The 22,332-nt window shown below is 24.3% G+C and overlaps 3 protein-coding genes across 5 annotated transcripts; 2 read left to right on the forward strand and 1 right to left on the reverse strand.

Annotated features, from left to right (window-relative positions):
* The first annotated feature begins 906 nt into the window (after positions 1-906).
* LOC122718986 (glycine receptor subunit alpha-3) lies at positions 907-7,050 on the forward strand. 3 transcript variants are annotated; one of them, XM_043944469.1, is made up of 9 exons: positions 914-987; positions 1,213-1,283; positions 2,760-2,859; positions 3,042-3,196; positions 3,794-3,949; positions 4,469-4,609; positions 4,678-4,907; positions 5,163-5,303; positions 6,723-7,050. In XM_043944469.1, the coding sequence occupies exons 1-9, from the start codon at positions 914-916 to the stop codon at positions 6,975-6,977; spliced, it is 1,323 nt and encodes a 440-aa protein (XP_043800404.1). In that variant the 3' UTR covers positions 6,978-7,050. The 3 variants fall into 3 exon arrangements, with proteins under 3 accessions (XP_043800406.1, XP_043800404.1, XP_043800405.1); XM_043944470.1 differs by having other exon boundaries at positions 917-987; positions 4,511-4,609; XM_043944471.1 differs by lacking the exon at positions 1,213-1,283 and having other exon boundaries at positions 907-987.
* Positions 7,051-7,366: 316 nt separating this feature from the next.
* On the reverse strand, positions 7,367-12,028 carry LOC122718985 (periodic tryptophan protein 2 homolog). The gene is made up of 15 exons (XM_043944468.1): positions 11,871-12,028; positions 11,386-11,498; positions 11,127-11,221; positions 10,912-11,040; positions 10,562-10,832; positions 10,296-10,480; positions 9,983-10,220; positions 9,403-9,907; positions 8,799-9,136; positions 8,562-8,709; positions 8,291-8,468; positions 8,057-8,200; positions 7,915-7,989; positions 7,609-7,828; positions 7,367-7,523 (listed from the first exon to the last, which is right to left on the reverse strand). The coding sequence occupies exons 1-15, from the start codon at positions 11,886-11,888 to the stop codon at positions 7,382-7,384; spliced, it is 2,799 nt and encodes a 932-aa protein (XP_043800403.1). The 5' UTR covers positions 11,889-12,028; the 3' UTR covers positions 7,367-7,381.
* Positions 12,029-12,846: 818 nt separating this feature from the next.
* LOC122718730 (V-type proton ATPase 16 kDa proteolipid subunit) lies at positions 12,847-18,498 on the forward strand. Its single transcript, XM_043944023.1, has 3 exons — positions 12,847-13,116; positions 14,895-15,084; positions 15,638-18,498. Exons 1-3 carry the CDS (start codon positions 13,041-13,043, stop codon positions 15,840-15,842), a joined length of 471 nt encoding a protein of 156 aa, XP_043799958.1. The 5' UTR covers positions 12,847-13,040; the 3' UTR covers positions 15,843-18,498.
* The last annotated feature ends 3,834 nt before the right edge of the window (positions 18,499-22,332 follow it).

Genomic DNA, 22,332 nt, shown 5'->3' on the forward strand with positions numbered 1-22,332 from the left:
ATATTTCGAATAAATTTGAAAATTTTTCAAGTATAATTAAAATTAACTATTTCTCGATTAGATATGAATAAATGAATATCGATTATTCTACACGTAAAAGTGATTATTCTACACATAAAAATAAGCAAAAAATATATAAAATTTTATCGAATAAATCCTTGTTTTTTAGAAAATTAAAAAGATAGAAAATTTAGAGTTTGAATGTGTACGTAATAATAATCAAGAAGTCGTGTAATTTGGGAAAATTAAAAGTAAATTTTCAAATTCAATTTTTTTCGAAAAATAATTTTTAAGCGAAAAAAATTTATTCCATATTTTTTGCTTATTTTTACATGCTCATTCTTATCTAATCAAATACAAAATAGCCAATTTTAGTTTGAAAATTTGAAAAATTTTCTTATTTTATTTATTTTATTCGAATCTTTTAAACGAAGCTTCTAATGAATAAATTTTATTTTATCTTCAATTTATTTTTTCACATAAATTCATCTCCTTCGATTGTATCATCGGTTACAGAATATCCTATATAAAAATACAAAATACGTATAAAATATATATGCGGTCTACAAATATATATGCAGAAAAATTATTTTATATATAAAATAAAAATACATAGATTATTTTATATATAAAATAAAAATACGTAGATTTCTTGCACATATATTTTTACGACGATTTAAGATAATTTAGGTCAGATAGATCAAATTATTGCTGCTGACAATTTCTATCGCTGAATCATTACGCAATTTGAAGAAAAGCAACGACTACTGCTTATCTTCTTCAAACCGAAGATATTTGACAATATTTGCAATTGAAATAGATTGCACGTAACTACCATAGTAATAGATTAATTGAAATGCGTAATAGCCGGTAGAATGGTTGATCAAAACGTATCGGCAGTTGACGAAATTTTATGATGAAGAACACGATCCTGATAGTACTCTTTTACTCATGCTTGAAGCTTTTCGCAGTGTGTTCTAGTGTGAGGTATATAATAATTTAAGAAAAAAGAAAAAAAGAAAAAAATATTAATATTTCTTCAATTTACATCGAAAACGATTTAATATTTTATTTTTTGCACACTTGAAATGTTTCAATTATTCTTCTCGTCTTTTATACAAAGTCATACAAAGTTTTTTTGGAATTCTAAAATTTATTTATTTATTTATTTTTTTTTTTAATAATTTTATCAAATATTCACGTTTTTCGTAGCTTATTGACCGATGATGCGAAAAATTCTACTCTTAAGTCAAGGATCGTTCTGCCGGAGCATTACGTAAAAGGTTTGTCAGCATTTCAACGAAATATTTTTTTTATTGGAATTTATCCGGAGAAAATATATTCGATATACAATTAACATACAACGTACACATAATGTTTTTATCGGCAATATTTTTATTATCATCGTTTCTGAAGTTTACAACAACTTTTTTTAGATAAGTCGACTATCATCGACTTTTTCATTTTCAAAATTGATATGAAATTATTCTAACTATTATTTTATGATAATATGACAAAACGATATTATTGTAATTGAAATAACGTTGAAATACTGTAATTCACATAATGTCGAGTTATATATTAAATTGTGAGGAATTTTTGTAAACCTTTCATTTACGAAAGTGCGAGATTTTTCATTATTTCTAAATACATATACATGTATATATATATATATTGCGTGTCAAAGAAACAATTTATTCGTGAACTTACAATTAGATAAATGATAAATTATATTTTAAAATCTGCATTCATTTTCATTTATATTGTAGAATTTCTCTCCTTGCTATGTATAATTGATCGAACTTTCCCTCAGATATATTCTACAATATTTAAACTGCTTAATTCAATAGAGATATGCAACTCGAATTCGATGAATCATTATAAATCAATGGTTCTCAATTTGTAGGTCGCGACCCACAAAGAGATTGCAAAAAACGATTTTCGTTCTCATTTTTAATTAATACGGATTTTTAATATTTATTTATTTATTTTTTTTTTATATATATATATTGTATGGCTATGTTACCAACGCATCGTGTAAAAACAAAAGATTACCTTATCGTTTCTTCTTTTCTTGATAACACAAGATTTCACACGTGTCCTCCTTTCATTTCTACGCGCTCTTGACACCATAGCACGATAAGTATAAAAAACGAGCAAGCAACTGTTTTTAACAGAAACAAAAAAATCAAGTTTACAACTTTGAAAATATCTCTTCTATATTTTTTTTTCTTAATTTTTATTAATTTTTTTTTTTTTTTTTTTTTTTTTTTTTTTTTTTTTTTTTTTTTTTTTTTTTTTTTGATAATGAACGAATTATTTGTATCCCCATTTCAATGTTTTATGTGTGTTTTATATCAATCAAATGTATCAAATTATCTACTGAACCAAAAATTTTTTTATGCGATCTTTATAAAAAGATCCATCGTGAAAATGAAATGCAGAATCAAAGAATATATGAATATATGTTTCATTAGAAAGATATGAGTATGCGTGAATACTTTTTTGAACCAACTGCCAAAGCCACTTTGTCCATCTTGTTCGTTTAATTTGTGAAAATATCATTAAAACCAACTATTTTGAATTACTTTGATCGGTGAATATTAAATGGAACATCTTGTATATATTCAATTTTATATGATCTTACGTATAATTGTATCCTGGTGTATATTAATATATATATTAATACATATAATATATTAATATATATAATAATATTAATTATATTAATATTAATGTATACAAAAATGTAAATGCAGAGATCAGACCTCCGTCAAAGCAAGGTTTGCCGGTGGTCGTGGATTTCAATATCTTCGTAGCTGATATTAATTCAATAAATGTGGAGGATATGGACTTCCGGTAAGTCAATTATCATTTATTATATCGTTTGGTCAATGAACGATTATTGTTTAATTGCCTGTATACAATTTTCATAAAAATATTCATAAATATTCATAATATTCATAAATTATTTATATAAAAATATTCATAAATATTTTTCATAAAAGAAATAAAAGAAAAATGTTTTATAATTAAAATAGGGTGGATATGTTCGTTCGACAAAGTTGGATCGAATCTCGACTCGACATGCCGGATTATATTTTCGAGGAAGGTGACGATTACGTTACGTTACCCCCTGAATTCTTTGACAGTTTATGGCAACCGGATCCTTATTTTTTAAATGCAAAAGTTTCTGGTGAGTACGATTCATTTTAACGCTGTTTCGAGATTTCATTTGAATCGATTAAGGTAAATTTTATTGTTAATGGTTTCAATAAGATACGATAAATACGATAAATAAATAATATTATAGTTAAAAAAAAAATGTAAATTTTTAATCAGATCAAAAATTCGTTATGTTGGAATTGTTTATGTTTTATTTTTCTTATTCTCATTCTTTTTCCGATAATAATATTATATGTTTCGATTACATATGATAAATGAAAGTTCACAATACGACAAGATATACATACTTTCTAATATTTTATCGCAAGTTTTCATTAATCATCTTTATTATCTATGTACGTGTTATATCTGACAATATATCGATAATAATCTTGATTTGACAAACTTGATGTGAAAACTACATGTCACTGAAGTGAGAGAGAGAAAGAGAAAAAAAATAATAATGCAAAAAGTAAGTGACATTGAAATGACCTTAATGTTTTTATTTTCATAATGACTTTTCGGAATAATATATGATACGTACGGATTTCAATTTCGAAACGGATATCTTATTTAAATTTATAAATTGAATTAGATTAAAAACACTTTCTTCGTTTTCTTCTTTCAGAAATTGCAGCGTTGAATCACAAATTCTCCTCGGTAACGTTGTATAGGAATAAAACGGTGAAATATTCGGCACGAATGCATGCCATCATCGCATGCCAAATGGAATTTCAATTGTATCCGATGGATATTCAGATATGCCCTATCTACATAGAAAGTTGTAAGTTCAACGACAGAAAAGAATTACCGCATTATTTATATTCCGTAACTCACTCTCACATTTTAACTAATTAATGCCATTAAAAGTTATCAATCCATTCTGGAAAAATTTTAAACTCTAAACGACTTATGAGATTATATATATTATATCGAGTAATAATGATAAAACAGATTGTTAAAGCAGATTGCAATTTATGGTGGGAACTTCACAATGACAAATGAAGCAGAATGGATATCATTTGTATTCTATTTATATTCATGTAAATTGTTAAAGATTTGGAACATTTGTTTCTTAATCCAATCTTCTTATTAATTCGTTGCATTTTTTTTTTTTATTACGTTATATTGGCATATTAACGATAATTGAAATTAACAAGTAAAGTAGATTGAGGTATCCTGTAAAGTTATAAACTCTCAATCCATCAATTATCATTCATTTCTATCCAACAAAAAGTCATCAAACTGGACAGAATCAACATTACTACATTAACTTGGAAAAAATTGCGTTACTTCGCGATAGTTTCCTATCACAAACAGAAGTTACGTTTGAGATGGGGAACAGGTGCTGTTACGGTGAATCCAGAATTGAAACTTCTACAATACGACATCGGGAAACCTGTAGTTGCCGAAGAAACCGTCGATTATATGCTCGAAAAAAGTGGTATGATGTTTGTCTAATGACATTCGAATACATATTACGAAAAATATATATATTCGATTAATTTGCAGGAAATTTCTCACGATTGGTAGTTTTTTTTCGTTTTGAGAGGCAAATTGGTCATCATTTGATACAAACGTTTGCTCCATCCACGTTGGTAGTTATGTTATCTTGGTTTAGTTTTTGGTTGGGATTAGATGCGATTCCTGGTCGCGTGGCTCTTTTAGTGACCAGTATGCTGACCTTAGTTACTATGTTTACTGGTTTAAAAAGTGATATTCCTCCAGTTGCTTATGTGAAAGTAAGTTCTTTTATTAATATTTCAATAATATTTAATCCCTTTTATTGAATGCTTTTTTTTGCCCTTAAATAACACATCTTATGGATATTTATTTTAATATTTTATCTAAAAGTGAAAGATTCAATAATGAGAATAATGAAACGGCTGGAAGACTCATAGCATATTTCAAAATATTTCTTTGCTTTTATTAATCATAAGATTATTTTATCATATTACTTATTATAAATTATTATTTATTATTTTTTTTATGTTTAGGCACTGGACGTTTGGATGGCAGGTTGTATGATGTTTGTATTTGCAGCTCTTGGGGAATTCGTAGTAGTTAAAGTACTCGATTTGCGATCCCAGTTGGAATACGATTTGCAAACATCGATAATGTCCCGATATTATTCAACAGTTCGTATGACAATTTTTTCATTATTCTTATAAAAATTATTAAAATTAGAATTAAATTTCATTTAATAGCAAAATAAAAATATCTACGAAAGATTAATTATTTATAACGTCATATAATTTAGAAGTTATTATATAACTCTTTTATTTTTATTATTATTTATTTATTTTTATTTTTAAAATTTTATTTTATCTTTTTATCGTTATAATATTGTATACATATAAATTATTAACAATTCTTAATTTCATATTTATTTAAAAAATTGTGATTGTGACACAATATTTTTCTTAATAATTTTTTTCAAATATCGATGTTCAAGTGATTTTACATATTTTGTTATATTTTTTTTTTTCATCAATTTATCAAACTTTACCAAATTTTGTTAATTTTGTCTTCAAATCAAAAAATTTTGAATATTTAATTAATTTCATCTCTCATTATGTCTTTTGGTCCTTACAAAAATTCTTAATCAATTCTAATTCAATATATATATGAGCACACACATTGTTCAAAGTTAATACCGATACATTAATCAATCAAAAAATCTTATGAATTAATGATTAACAGGAATTCAATGAACGCGTCATGTATTAGATAAAATATAATAAGAAGAAAACATTAGATAAGATACAATAAGAAATTCATTGTACAAAAATAATTTTTTTTAATCAAAACATATTGTAAGTTTATCTTTTATTTACTTTAAATTATTACTGCTCCTATTTTCTTATATTTATTTATTTATTTAATATTATCTGATAATGATATTTCTTTAGTCAATGAGTATTTAAGCAAATTAAAAAATATTGAATAAAATATTGAAAAAAATTATTGAATAAAAAAGATATTTTTTTTTTAAAAATTAGATGTCATAAAAAACATTTAAAAAGAAGGCTTTGCATAAATTAAGTAAAATTTAATATCTCTCTACATTAGTAAGTTTATAAAATTTCTCATATTTTAGATTATCATCTATCTTTATCATTACACTTTATCATCCAAATATAATGCATGCAAAGATTAAATATAACATATTATATTATTTGTATAAAGATATTTATCAATAATTTTTTTGTTGCATTATATTTTCATATATTAAGAATATCTTATATATATATAATTTTTATTAAATTTATTTTAATATTTATTTAATTAAATTAACTATTAGACAAATTATGGAATTTTATATACATAAGAGAATTGAAAATAATTTTGTAAGTAAAAAATTTATTGTTATTATTCCAAAAATAAGCTTTGCCACTTATAATAGAAAAATTTCATTAAATTACTAATTACTTTTTATTAATTTATAAATAATAATTTGTTTTATATTATACCAAAACTAATTAATTATAATGATACAATATATAATAAACTTAAATAAAAAATAATAAAAAATTCAAATATCACATTATTTTTAGCGTGCAATTGTTATCGAAAAAGGGCAAAGCATCTGGGATTATGATTCAACATATATATCAAAAGTAAAAAATAAAAAAGCTGGAAGTAAGCACCTTCTGCAAAGTGCATGGTTAGATCCTGAATATCCAATGATACGTGTATACAAAACACAATCACAAACAATAGATACTTATAGCAGAATAGGTTTTCCTATATTATTTATGTTATTCATCATTTTGTATTGGCCAATACTTTTACTTAAAAAAGCAATGTAATTATAAAATATATATAATAAATAAGAACATATAAATTATTTATTAATAAAACTATCATGTTAAGAATAAAAAAATAAAGAACTTTTCATAATTGTAATATCTTCAAACAAAAAAATTTATTAAAATGTTATATAATTAAAATATATGAATAATTTAAATTAATGTATAATATATTTTTATAGTTATTTAATTTAATATATTAAATAAAAATAAATAATTATTAATTATATAATAATTAATCAATTTATTCTATATTCATGTTCAATTATTATAAAAAAACTATACATAATTTATATAAGTACATAAAATATTTATATACATATATTTGTATTCATATAATATTTGTATGACATAATCTATTTTCTTATAATATATGTTTTTATAATTATTTCATATTGTATATTTTAATTATTTTCTATTTCTTCTATCAAAGATTTTTCAAATTTCTTGTCGATTTCTATTATATCTATTTCAGAAACAATTCTTTCAGCTTTATAAACTCCAACTTTTTTTAAGTAACTCATTGTATATTGATTGAAATCACATCTGTAATAATAATAAAAAAAAATATTAGAAATTATTAAACAATTAATTTATAAAAATTATATATTAATTAAAATTATATTATTACATTTTACTTAGATCATCATATTTCTTTTGCATATTTTTTTGCAACATTAACAATATTGGCATTTGAAGCGCTGCATTTATTCTTGGTCCATGTTTAGTCAATATCGTTTCTATCCAAAGAAGATAAAAATGTATATGTCTAGTAAATTCCAGTTCTGATGCTACGAATTTCAATATTTTTTCGATATAAATATCAGGTAAATTTGTTACAGTTAAATCAACTGAAATAAAAAAATATAATGAATATATACATATTGAATATATTGAATATATTAAATGATATATTAATAAATTGTTATTAACTTACTATCTGAACAGAGAACATTTTCTATAACATATTTTATTAATGATCTTTCATTTAACTTCAAAGCCATCATTAATGCTAAAAAAAATTTTTAATAGCATTTTTTTTATTGAAGAAATTCAAAAATTATATATAAATTATAAACCTTTTGCGTATTGCATTTCATTTAAAGTTTTTTTCACAGTTTCTGGTGTAATTCCTAATTCCAATTGAAATGGATCAAATGTCAATCCATTGTCTAACGAATATAATAATAATCCTTCCGTTGTTGCGGCAGCCCAAGCTTGACCTATAAAAAAAAAAAAAAACAAAATTAAAATTAGAATTAGAATTACTTATTATAATAATTATTTAGAATAATATAGAAAATAAATTTAACCTGTTGGAGAAAATTGTAAACTATATACTCTAACTTCTGGTTTTATATTTCTACTAGCCATATCTCCACTTCTAACACCTGGTAATCGTATCTTTACATTTCCTCCTTCATATTCATCACGTTCTTCCACTAACGCCAGATTTCCAAATTCTGTTAGATTTCGTCTATTTATAATATCCTAAAAAATAAAATTTTATTGAAAAAATAATACTATTCCCCATTATAAAAATATTATAAAAATATTATAAAATTAATATAAAAAGTTACACACATCAATTGCATCTAATGATCTATTTTGTGTTATAATAAATTTTTTTACAAGTATATATTCCTGTACATTATAAATGCATATATTTTTGGATTGTCCTCCAGCTAATATACATGTACCATCAGCTGAATAGCAAAGAACCGAAAAAGCTCTAAAAATTTGATTTTAATTTTTGTTTATATTATTTTTATGTTATTATATATAATAATATTTCATACTTGTCCTTATAAAAATACTGACTTGCCCTTAAGACTTTTTTTAGCGGTAATAAGATCGGTATCAGATCTTCCACTGCCTAGATCATTTCTTCCTTCAATACTACCAATTTGTACTGCTGTTTTACAATGAAAAAATGAAATTTGTCCATCTAAAGTAGCAACTGCTACTTCTTCACCATTTGGTTTATATGTAACAAATAAACCATCAGCAGTTAATTGTAATGTTTCATGAACAGAACCATTTTCAATCGCATTCCATATTTTTAAAGTTTTGTCCCAAGATACAGATACTAATTCGGTGCTTGCAACACTTGGATTAAATGCCAAACTAGCAACTGGACCTTCATGTCCACTTAATATCTAAAAATAATAAAAAATACAATATTTAAGTACAATAATTCTTTAAATTTTTAAAATGTTAATATTTTGAGAATTCAATGCAAACATTTATATTTTTATATTTTAGAGATAACAATAAAAAATAATTTGAAAAATTTAAAAATTTGCAAAATTTTATTTCGATTTCATATTCTTTTTTTTTTTCATTCTGATTAAAAATTTTTTGTAAAAAGAATATTATTTAAAATTAAATTTATATAAAAACATTAATATTCAATGTAAAATACCTCTAAAAGTGTACCCAATTTAATACTCCATAAATAAATTTCAAAAAAATCTTGACCTCCAGCTGCAAGAAACTCATCATTTGAGTCTAAAGCAATGCAGGAAAATTGTACTGGTCGCGGCGAAGTAAGAGTTCGAAAATTCCTATATCTTGCTAAATCATATGCTCTAACAGTGCCATCAAGAGATGCAGAAACAATAAATTTTCTATTATGACTAAATATCACTCCTGTTATTGTGGATGTATGTTCCTGAAATGTAATAGAACAAAATCCATTCATTGTATTCCATAATTTAACTTTTCCATCATCGCCTCCAGTAACTATGTATTGACCATCAGGACTGTATGCTAAACAGTTCATATTGTTACTGTGACCTTGTTGCTTCATAGCATAAGTTTCACTTTGCCACTCCCATACTAATAATTGACCAGCTGAAGAACATCCTAAAGCTATCCAATCACCAGTTGAATTTATGGCAATAGATGTAATACATTGATTTGAAATACTGAAAAATAACAAAAATTATTAAAAATAAATATATTAATATTAAAAAGATTGATAAATCGCGATATTATTATACCTTAAAGAATGTATCATATTTACATCAGGCATTTCATACAAATAAAATGAACCATTGCTAAATCCTACGACTAGAATATTAGTTTGCTGATGATATGCAGCTGCAGTGAGTATTATTTTTTTTTTCTCATGCTTTTGAACTTCATTACTTAAATAATGACGACATAATTTGGTATAACGTAATTGCTTAACTCCTGTTTCATTTTCAATGTCCTTTACATCCAGTTCAAATGAATTTTCTAAAATATATATTATATTATATATTTCATGACATTTTTATTATTATGTATAATATAAAATTATAAAAAAATTACGTGATTGCTCTAAATTATATTCATAAGCTTTCACTTGTTTATCTGTTTTCTCTTTAACCTTTTCAACATTAATATCATCTTCTTCATCACTATCTGTTTTCTTGTTTTTCTTAAATGGTGGTGATTCTAATGGCATTAAATCTTCTGGATCAATTGTACATTCCCAAATGCATAGTTGTCCATTTCTTTATAATATATTATATTATATTATAATAAAATGTTTTTCTAAATGTTTTTCTAAAATTAATTTTCTTCAAATTACATACCTGCTAATTGTAGTCAAATCATAATTTTTTTTTTCAAAAAAACATGTTACAATTTCATCAGAATGACCACCAAGATTAATATATCTAAAATTTTCATATTTTTCTAAACTATAAATTTTGGTAGCCATATCTTTAGAAGCAACAGCTAATAATTTTGAATCATAAGACCAATTAACGAAAGTTGTGTCATCCATAGCTGCATGGAATACACGTTCCATAATAAATGGATTATATTCACCTGTTTGCAAGCCAGGTGCATTAAAAATAAATACTGAAAAAATAATCATCATTCATCTTCTTAATAAAAAAACTTAATTATTAATTATATATAAATAATTATAAAAATATACCATTATTTTCTTTGCATACTGCAAAATGTTTACCATTTGGAGAAAACTTTACACATCTAACACGTCGTTTAAATCTGTATTTGTGTATTACCATTTTACTAATCATACTAATTATATGAGCTTCACCCTCTATAAAAAAATTATTTAAATAAAATTATATTGAAATTTTAAGATTAAATTTTAAGATTTTTAAATAAAGTATATAAAAATTGTACCTTCATTAATTACAATTAATATTGATCCATTAGGCGATAAATCTATATTTATATAATTATATCGACTTTCTATAGGTAAAGTATTTGACTTATTACTGAAAATATTTATAAAATTATTTTATTTATAATTATATATAATATTATTATTTTATTTATTTTATATTTATATAAAATTAAAATATTATGTAATAATATAATTTGAAAATTGATTAAATGATTAAAAATGACACAAAAATTTTTGAATAAATATTATACTTACTTTTTTAAGTCATATATTGTTATTCGATTTCCTACAGGACTAATAACTGATGATCCATCTGGAGTAAATATTAAATCTCCTTTACGATAAACTGCACCAAGTAGATTACTAAACTATAAAAAAAAATATAATTAAAAGTATATATTTTGTCAATTTTCAATATTATTAATTTAAATATATATTATATAATAAATATTATAATATATATTATATTAAATATATATTATATATAAAATTGTTTTTCATTAATAGATTTTTGTTATCTTAATTTAGATAATTAAATCTAATTTAGATAAAAATATATAATTTCATTTTAAAAAATTTTTGAAAACTAGTGTTATATACTATACTAAATATAATGTTATACATATTAAAAAGTAGACCTAGGTTAGGAATATATTAAATAATTTTAACAATTTCTATATATTTAAAACATTTATTTAAATAATTAATATTTCATAAATCACAAACACATTTTTTTTTACCTTATATGCAAATTTCATGATGCTCTAAAATATATAATTTTTATTAATTCTTTAACGATCACGTTTAATACCACATTTGAATTAAGCATACTATAACTACAGCCACTGCATATGACTTCCGTTCAATGAATCCAATCATGTATAACAATTAAGGCGTTGGCTCAAAATTTCAAAAAACTTTTTATCAAATTCATATAAAATATAAATATCAAATATAAAATAATATGATAATAACTAAATACAGAATAATTACAATTAAATTATTAATATTGTTTTAGTATATTCAAAAGATTATTAATAATATCAATTATTATAATTTTCATGATATTTTATATAAATTTAATTTTTTATGTATTTAATAAAAATTTAAATTTAAAAATTTATATATAATAAAAATTTTATTATTATGAAAAGAATTAAATTAAAATAAGTTATTCAAAATAAAACATATGTATCAAATTTCATGTACAAATATAAAATTTATATCCAAGTTTTCATAATTTTATCTATAAAATTATCAAAAGAATATTTATATTTCATATTATAAATATATTAAAAAATCATTACAATTTTATTTAATTAATTCTTTTTCATCAAAAATACAACTAACTACATCTTTGTTTAAATTTAGTCACGTGTTGAAGTGAATTTTAATAAAATAACCTCAAAGTTCATTATAATTTTTTTATATCTTTTTTTAATAAGTTTAAATGATAAATGAGATTTCCAAAGCAATATTCAATATATTTCTAGATAAATTTAAGCAATAGAAATGATTGTAAAACATAAATAAATACAGGAAACGCGTGTCACGCGCTCCAAAGAGCAAAAGCTTGCGCAATAGGCGTGCGCGATGATCGAATAGAGTCTATAGCGCGACTGACGTCAGATATAAAAGATGAAAGACGGCACAGGATTCGCTTGCAACGCTGTAGTCCGCAGTCGCGAGCCAATGGCAAGAGAATAGACATTACCAAGCTTCGGCAGCCTCTTCTTCTCTCACTCGTCACTCGTCACATGACCCGCACTCCTGCACGATAAGCCATATTTGACAGTGGCACTAGTTTAGCGAAGTGAGTGCGTGAAGATCGCTCTTCATCCGACGTTCGCGTTTCGACAACCTGTAAATACTCGTGATCGATTTGACCTACGAGTCTTGAACACATCACAATGTCCGACGAAGATCATCCTATTTATGCGCCCTTCTTTGGAGTAATGGGCGCTGCCTCAGCCATTATATTTTCTGGTGAGTTTCAGTTGTTTAAATTTGGTCTGGACGTTTGACCAAAAAGAGCGCGAATGCAAGAATTTACAATTTGTAAAATAAAAGACAATACAATTATCGAAAGAATAACCCTTAAAAATATATTATAACATTGGCAGTTCTATCATGTACACGCCATTTTCTTTGCTACAAATGGCATAAAGTATGGAAAAATAAAATAAATGTTGAAGATTAATCAATTTGTGCAATCAATGTCTTGATGAACATTTATATTTGTTGATTATTCATATAAATTTTATTCTATTCTTTATTCATTACCAATTACATTTTAACAATTAATGAGAATAAATACCTATTTTCATGCTCTCGTAAATTTATTTTGGTACGTTTTATTGTTGTCAAATCTGTCACCCGGTGATATATAATATAGTACACCCAATACAGGTGTGTCCAAATCCGAAGTACTGAAGATATCAAGGATAGAAATTCAATTTTGAAGCGCCATTTTTTTAGGCACACAGATCTAGGATTTCGTAATGTTCCGTAAATGCAGTCCAACCAATTTAATTTTACATTACGAGAGAAACATTCATGCGCTGCGTTTGAGGATTGAGATATTGGCTGTTATTTCGTAATGCTGACCTCGTTGGATAGTTTTTGAATAAAAGTCTGTATGTATCGGTTCATGGGCGCGGGAGGTAGCTAATACAGGATTTACGGAGATCAATGGAAGATTCCGCTAGATGCAATTATTAATATTACGTCTATCAATTTCAATTTTAAATTGATTTTTCAATTTTTTTTATGTCCTCTTATGATAGCAAGAAAACATGTTCAAGACAGGCAAACTTAAACTTTGAAGTATCGTCGGCGAGTCCCTATCAAGGAAATCAATACGAATCCCTTTTCTCGTGTGCGCCAGTCTTGAATGGACGATAACATACAAGAAAAGTCTGATAATTTACGAAGTTTGGAATGCATGAAAAATCTTGATTCATATCCATATAAAATCTAGAAATTAAATATTTCGTGGTTATATTATCTTTATTTTATGTGTGTGTGTATATATATATATATATATATATATATATATATTATATATGTATATATATATATTGTATACATACATATATAATAAATACTTTTTTAACTTATTTAAAACGTAAACTTGATCAAATCATAAAAATTAAAAAAATAAAAAATTATCTATTTGTGCCACGCCCCCTACTCGCGGGATGGGACTTACATGATTATCATGTGACTGCCAACGTGAGAATCATGTGACTACGATTTTCACTCACGAAGAAATTATTTGTCATGGCATTACCTGAAATTTTATATATTTTTTTCAATTCTGAAATTTTGAAAATATCTATAAAATTGTGATATTAATATCATAGAAATTGGCCGTCTGTGACCTTTTAATTAAAGATCAATATTAAACGAAATTGATAATTCTTAATGTCTGAAAGAATAATTTCAATACAAAATTTATTAAATCTTTAATAATTAAATAAGAAATAATTTCAATAATAATAATTATTATCTTAATAATTATAATTTATTATTGTATATTATAATTATAAAGATATAAAATGTTTATTTAAATAGTTTTAATTATAAACTTAATATATAAAATAAAACTTTTATAATATCTGGATATTATTGAATGATATATATAAAAAAATTCATATCATGTATAATTGTAGATCTAAATTAATTATGAAATAATTGTTTATGTAATTGATAAATAGAGATGAATGAAATTAAATAAAATATCATATTTGTTTTATTTCCAGCTTTAGGAGCAGCATATGGCACAGCAAAGTCAGGTACAGGAATTGCAGCCATGTCTGTTATGAGGCCAGAACTTATCATGAAATCAATTATTCCTGTTGTTATGGCTGGTATCATTGCCATTTATGGTCTTGTAGTAGCTGTTCTAATTGCTGGTGGTCTAGAAGAACCTAAAGGATATACTTTATTCAAGTATGTTGTATACTTATTCATAATTCTTTTATGATAGTTCAAATCAAATCAAGAAATATAATAATTAATATGTATACAAAAAAAGTTTAAATTTGTCCTTTATATATGTAATATTATACATATATTTGAAACCTAAATTATTATCATACTGATTTTTTATTTATTATTGTTTCTGTTGATATTTTATATCCAAAATATAGTTCAGGAAAAAGTTATTAAGATTATATCAATATTATTTTGTGGATATTAAAAATTTAATAATTTTGAATTAACTTTAAATATAATTTAATCATTTATTATTTAAATATAATTTAAATATTTCAATTATTTATTGTTTACATATTGAAAAAAATTCAGATTTATTTCAGATCATTTCATTAATTATTTTAGAAATCTAGTGATACATATTTTTATTTAGTCGACTTATGGCTTAACTTAATTTTAATTTTTTTTTTTTTTTTTTTTTGCTTTATTAAATATATATTAAATGTATATAATCAAGTGTTATTTTTTTCTTTTCTAATTAACAAACAATTTTTGATCTTTTTATTAGGGGTTTTGTACATCTGGGTGCTGGTTTAGCCGTAGGTTTTTCTGGTTTAGCTGCTGGATTTGCTATTGGTATTGTTGGTGATGCAGGTGTAAGAGGTACCGCACAACAACCTCGCCTGTTTGTCGGTATGATCTTGATTCTAATCTTCGCAGAAGTATTGGGTCTCTATGGTCTCATCGTTGCCATCTACTTGTACACCAAGTAAAACAATTTTAATAGCAGGAATGCAAGACTCGTCGCCTGCAACCAACAACGTTCCCCGACTCTTAAAATATTACGACTTGTTTCGAGATTTTACTTAAACACATTTTTTCCATGCATACTCACATTGATTCATCTAAGCATCCTTCTGTAATACTGTATTCAAGTTGATATTAGAGTCCAAGCATTTAATAAGTACATATTCATTACATAAATGACATAATTGTTGATAAATACTGCAAACAAGTAACAAGAGTGCTGAAAATCTAATTAATTGAGTAAATATTTTGAATTGAAAATAAATAATTCTCTCTCTCAGTCTTGCATGAAGAGGATGTATGTACAGAAAAGCAACAGGCGACAGGGAGTTATACTAAAGAAAGACCTTAAATATCCCATGTCGAACATTTCTCTTTCACTGTATAGTAATCATTTGTAGTGTAGTTTGACATTGAATTATCAATTAAGATAATCGGCTCTACTGAGTGTATAAAAGAAAAAACTGTTAATGATAAAAGAATATTTAGCACAATTATATATATTAAATGAGATTGAAGTGACAGTATACAGATTGCAAATGAATGTCTTTTATGACTAAAAAATATGAAATTGTAATATCTGAATTAGAAAGTGAAAAGAATACGCAAGATTGCGCGTAAGAAACAGCATAATATGTGATGGTTGTACAAACTTTATCTTAAACAGAAAAAGAACATAGACATTGTACAATCGAAACTACAAGACACAAAGTATAGTATGTGGAATGAAGTTTTTAGGGAGAAAAATGAAATGAATGTGAGTAGATAATGGACAGATACATGATAGTATTAAGTCAATTCAGAAGCTGCTGGACGTATCAGGAATTTGCACTTATTATAGGTAGCAATGTATGTATGGTTTACAAAATAATTTTGGGTGACTGCAAAGGCCAGCGGTAATTTCCCTCTTTTAGCTAAACATGCTTATTTCACATTTCATTAGATATATATATATATGCATAAATATATATATTAATGAAGTGACAAGTATGTTGATGCAACACAAAAAAATAATTCCATACGTTCCAGCAGATGTATGACTACCTAAGAAAAGGAGTTACGAGATAATAATGGTAAAAAAAAAATAATTTGTACATTCCATAATAAGTTTGTTCAGTACAGGCGAGCGGGCGCTTATAATGCCGCAACAAATGTAAATTTTTTGGGTAAAAAAAAAAAAAAAAAAGAAAAGAAAAAATTAATTACTTTACATTTCTTTCAGGACGAAGTTTTTAAATAAATATAATTATGGAGTTATTTAATATAAATGAAATTATTTTGGTAAGTTCACTGTCATGGGAGCTGACAATGAACTTCTCATTCATCATGGCTATTTAATCGGCCACTATCTCTCTTTATAATAAATATGTATATCATCTCATCAGTCGAGGACAAAAATTCATTGCGCCCGCTTGTTAAAATTTTATTGACTGCGCAGTATTTTCTATCTAAAACACAATAAAGCTCAACGTGTAGGCGCATTTCCGGGAGAGAATAAACATATAAACACTCAATGTTTAAAAATGTTTTAGCTTGCAATAATAGTGCATCAAAAAATGAGAATTCCTTTAAATTTATCTAATCGAAAAAAAAAAGAAACAAGAAATAGAATGAGTTTATGCTTCAATGTATCTTTTCATCGTTTATAATCCTCGCTTGAAAATGCACCTATATTAAATTACATTATTAAAAAAAGATTTTCTCATCAAATAGTCACTAGAAATTGAATTTTTAACAACGATGATAGAAAGAAATGGAATAAAAACAGCATAATGGAAATAGAAGAAAAATTGAAAATCTTTTGAAAAATTCGTAACTATAACGTATAACACAAGTGAAATACAAATGCGAGCCGGGGAGCGGTGGTGGTGACTTTCCGCAACGAAGGAAAAAATGAAAAAAAAGAAGAGTTACAGAGAGCATAAAAATGATTTTCACTTCACATTCGATAAAATGCAAAACAGCACATGAATATATTATGCCAATTACCTCTGTTCCTCCTTTTTCCTATCTTCCTAGATTCCTATTTCTCTAGTAGTGATAATTTAAAAAAAAAATTTGCTATAATTATAAACTATGCCCGTATGATGTATATATCACCCGCCATGCTTTACAGAATACAATTAAAATTTTTTAGACTAGATTAGGTTAGGTATTATAGGATACCAAAACCTTTTGTAGTTGTGAGTGAACGTAAAATCGATATGCAAATAAGCATGTATGTGTGTGTTACGTGTGTATAGTAAAGAAAGGAAGACCGATGAATGTTAGTACGCGTGAAGAAGAATGAATGAAAAGCAAAAAATAAAAAAAAATAAAAATAAACGAAAAAGCACTGGCAGATGGAGGAAAGATACCGCCGCCGCCGCTGCCCCCAACGTACTATCTTCCAGTGTTATTAAAAAAATAGTCTCATTGTTGAGCGCAAAAAAGTGATACTGATCAATAATAATTATTTATGTTATAATTCGTCCTCGATGTTACAGAAAGAAACCGTGTTTAATAAAAATTTAATTTGGACAAACAGTATCAGTACTCACTTATATCATCGAAAATTTACCTAGCTGTATACATACACTATATTATTAGCGATAAGAACAATTAAACGCATGATGTTGATAATCCATTTTTTTATCACTGCCATTCAATTTAAAGAACCATGCTTTCTATATTGCATCATTGGTACTATACGTCTCATTGTAACATTCGATGTTTTACGTGTTCGAAGAAAAAAATATAAAATGAGATAAAACAAAATTGTGTATAAAAGTAATTGGACAAAAAAGATTCATGAAAAAAAAAGAAAATTTTTATTAATTCGTCAAATATTTTTTTTTAACTTTTTAAATAATATTTGTTAGATACTCAACTTCAATATATTTGTTCGGTACTTGTAAATATATAAATTATTGTTTACGTAATATGTTTAGTAAACATATTAACATAGAAAATTAACATAGAAAATTAAATTAACATTGAACGAAAATTGTTCTTGAGACCGCATATAAAGGAAAATGCAAATTTATTATGTAACCGAACTTGTTCCATAGATAGAAAATTTTATCTGCGCGTTTAAATATATATGTATATTTACATCCCTTCATATGTTCACATACCTATACATGCGTATATACATATATCCGTACATATACGCATATATGATGCATAGCCAAAGTAAAATCAGGTCATTCGTGAAAATAAATTGATATCCGATTTACTTTGATTTAAAATAGTACCATTGTTAATCACAATATCAGAGTTTGTTAGAGAATTGTTAAATGAATCGAGAGTAATAGTAAATATTACTTTAACGATTTACCTTTATTAAAGTTTGTGTAAATATCTTTAAAAAAATATATCAAAATGGAGTCTGATTAATTTATTTTATATTATATTTCAATGATAGTATATATTTTAATTTATTTGGTATTTAAAAAAAATCACAAAATTAAATTATAACGACATAAGAGACCGTTCACGCGCGTAAAAAAAAAATAGATTATTGCACATATTATTTTTTAAATATATCTATATTGTGTTTCATTTAACAAAATGTTTTGCATCATGCTATAAAACGCATATGCACAATTTGAAAAATGCTGACACAAATTAGATTTTATTAGATTTTATATCTATTAACGCGTATACACTTTGTTATATTTATTTAGCAAGTTATTCGTTATTTTTACAAAATGTAAACTAGATTATTGACTGCCCCCCAATGTGAGAATGAAATTCGTACAAAAACTAACATCTAGAAAGCATTGAAATACTTTTATCGATTTCATGACAAAAGTATATTTTAAAAGGATCAATAAAATAAACAATTGTTAAGGTAAGATCAACAAATAATGTTTCGAACGTACTCGAGATAATTTTTTATGATATGACAAAAGCATTATATATGTATATTGTTTATATATATAAGACTAATGGCAGTTGATAATATATTACAATAGTTTAATGTAAATGTTATTAATAAAATAGAAAAAAATGTAGAAAATTGTAGAAAAACAAAGAAAAATATCTTTACGTATTTAGATTTATAATTATCTATAATTTGTTTATGTATACGCAGTTATGTTTTTAAAACAGGCTCTACATAAATACCAAATAAATACTTTTTATTAGAGCCAAATGCGTGTCATGCTATATTGCATGCAGTAATAATATATACTGAATGCATCTTTTTTTTTGTAATAGTAAATTTAGTATATTATTATTTATTTTAGTAGAAATTATTTATTTTATTCGATAAATTTTTCAAAATTTCAAAAAACATCGTATATATTTATTATTTGTTTTCATTCATTATATATATATATATATATATATATATATATATATATACATATACATATACATATACATATATATGTCTTTAAATGTGCAATATATATATAAATAGAAATATTGATACGAGAAATATTATTTTTAAATTATTTTGAGCGATTTTATTTTATAGATTCAGCAATCTATTGTGTATACTAAAATATTAACATTTGATATTCAAAATTTTAATTTCAATTTAATTATTCCTTTTATCATGAAAACTTCATAAAAAAATGTAAATAAAAACAGTAAAAGCAGACCTATATTCTTCTTTCGTAATCAATTAACATTAAAAGTTTGATTATCGATACGTAAGTATACTAGTTACGTACTTCAAAGAAATTGACGATACATATACGTAAAATTGCATTTAGTTACAAACTTTAATTGCAATTATTTTACTTTTAAGTTATTTGAATTTTGAACATATATATAAAATATCAAATGATTCATATTCATGAAATATATTGAGAAAAATATTTGTCAAATCATATTTTTTCCAAATTTAAAAATTAAATGTATTCTACTGTCGCATTTATAATTTAAAACTTTTTTTTTTTTTTTTCTTTCATTGTCGATTGTATGTAGTTCAATGATAAATTTTTGATTGATGAACTATATTATACAAAACTTTTTATTATGTATGTCATTTAAATAATGTGATCTATTTTTTATGTATACTACTTGAATTATATATGTATATTCATTTATCAAAACAAAATTTAATACAGTATTACATATTTGAATATTTTTAAAAAAATAAAATATACACAAAAAATCGTAATATCAATTTTGAATTAATCTTCAAAAATGTATACTCTGTTTTTCATATATACGTTAAAATAACGATAATTTTAAACCGATGAGATGAAAAACATAAACGTGATTTTAAAGCGATGTACATGTAAATTGAGATTCTTATGTTAATATATATATATATATATATATATATATATATATATATATATNATTATATGTATATATATATATATATATATATACACACATATGCCGAGTGCATTTATTAAAAATCATCAAGTAAATATAACAAGAAACAACAAATAATAACAAAAAGATTGATTACGTTGATTTTTATAAAATTCGTAATAATTTTAAAATCGATAAATGAAATTAAAATTTCATGAGTAAAAAAATTGTTACTTTAAAAAAATATAAGAAGTATTTTTATAATAAGAAACTCAATTTTTTCATAGATTTTTGTTTACCGTGAATGGCGAAAGAGCGATGGACACAAAGTCATAAAGATGATAATCCTAGGAACAAATTTTATTGATAAAGATAAAAGAGATTTCTTATCAGTTTAATGTCTATGATCAATTAAAAACGTTTATAATGTAGTCCATTACGTGAGAAATAATACTGACGATATTATACATGATTCGTATGTTGCATTATTGTTTTTTTTGTTCATTTTCAATTAATTTATAATATATGGAGAAAAATAAATTAATAAAGTTGAAGTACAATATCGCATGTAACACAATGCTGAAAAATTGAATTGTATCAATCGATATTATTCATTCACTAATTATCATATTTAAATTATTATTTATGTAAATATTTTTTTTCATTCATCAAGTTTATAATAAAAAGGCAACAAGCAAAACACATAAGTATACCATAAATACCCATTAAAATATTACACTATCGCTATTAAATATATTCCATGTACACAAAATATTTTCAAATTAGCATTAATTCTTCGCAGCGACGATGAAGTCATTATTCTCAAGAATTAAAAATAAAACAAAAAATGAATACACATTCGATACACATGATTCGATGAATTCACTGATTTTTTTTAAAACGAACAACTCTGGAATATATTTTTGGAAATTTTGGATTGATTAATTTATGAATGATGCGTACCAACGATGTATTCAAAAAAGAAATAGATTTAACAATGATCGATTCAACATAAGTATTTGGACTGATCATGCTCTGATTACTGGTACATGAAGCAAAAAGAATGCAAAGTTGAATACTTTAATCTGGTAACAAAAATTAAAAAGCAATGTGGTAATAATAATAATAATAATAATAATAATAATAATAATAATAATAGTAGTAGTAGTAGTAGTAGTAGTAGTAGTAGTAGTAGTA

The sequence above is a fragment of the Apis laboriosa genome, unplaced genomic scaffold (assembly GCF_014066325.1).
Source record: "Apis laboriosa isolate Shangri-la unplaced genomic scaffold, ASM1406632v1 scaffold68_cov148, whole genome shotgun sequence".
In the NCBI taxonomy this organism is placed as follows: domain Eukaryota; kingdom Metazoa; phylum Arthropoda; class Insecta; order Hymenoptera; family Apidae; genus Apis; species Apis laboriosa.

Coding starts and splice junctions, on each gene's coding strand:
- LOC122718986 (XM_043944469.1), top strand. CDS start 914: ATGATGAAGAACACGATCCTGATAGTACTCTTTTACTCATGCTTGAAG. Junction 988..1,212: donor GCAGTGTGTTCTAGTGTGAG/GTATATAATAAT, acceptor CGTTTTTCGTAG/CTTATTGACCGATGATGCGA. Junction 5,304..6,722: donor TGTCCCGATATTATTCAACA/GTTCGTATGACA, acceptor CATTATTTTTAG/CGTGCAATTGTTATCGAAAA.
- LOC122718985 (XM_043944468.1), bottom strand. Junction 11,041..11,126: donor ATTAATTGTAATTAATGAAG/GTACAATTTTTA, acceptor ATTTTTTTATAG/AGGGTGAAGCTCATATAATT. Junction 8,469..8,561: donor GATCATTAGATGCAATTGAT/GTGTGTAACTTT, acceptor TTTATTTTTTAG/GATATTATAAATAGACGAAA.
- LOC122718730 (XM_043944023.1), top strand. CDS start 13,041: ATGTCCGACGAAGATCATCCTATTTATGCGCCCTTCTTTGGAGTAATG. Junction 13,117..14,894: donor CTCAGCCATTATATTTTCTG/GTGAGTTTCAGT, acceptor TTTTATTTCCAG/CTTTAGGAGCAGCATATGGC. Junction 15,085..15,637: donor AAAGGATATACTTTATTCAA/GTATGTTGTATA, acceptor TCTTTTTATTAG/GGGTTTTGTACATCTGGGTG.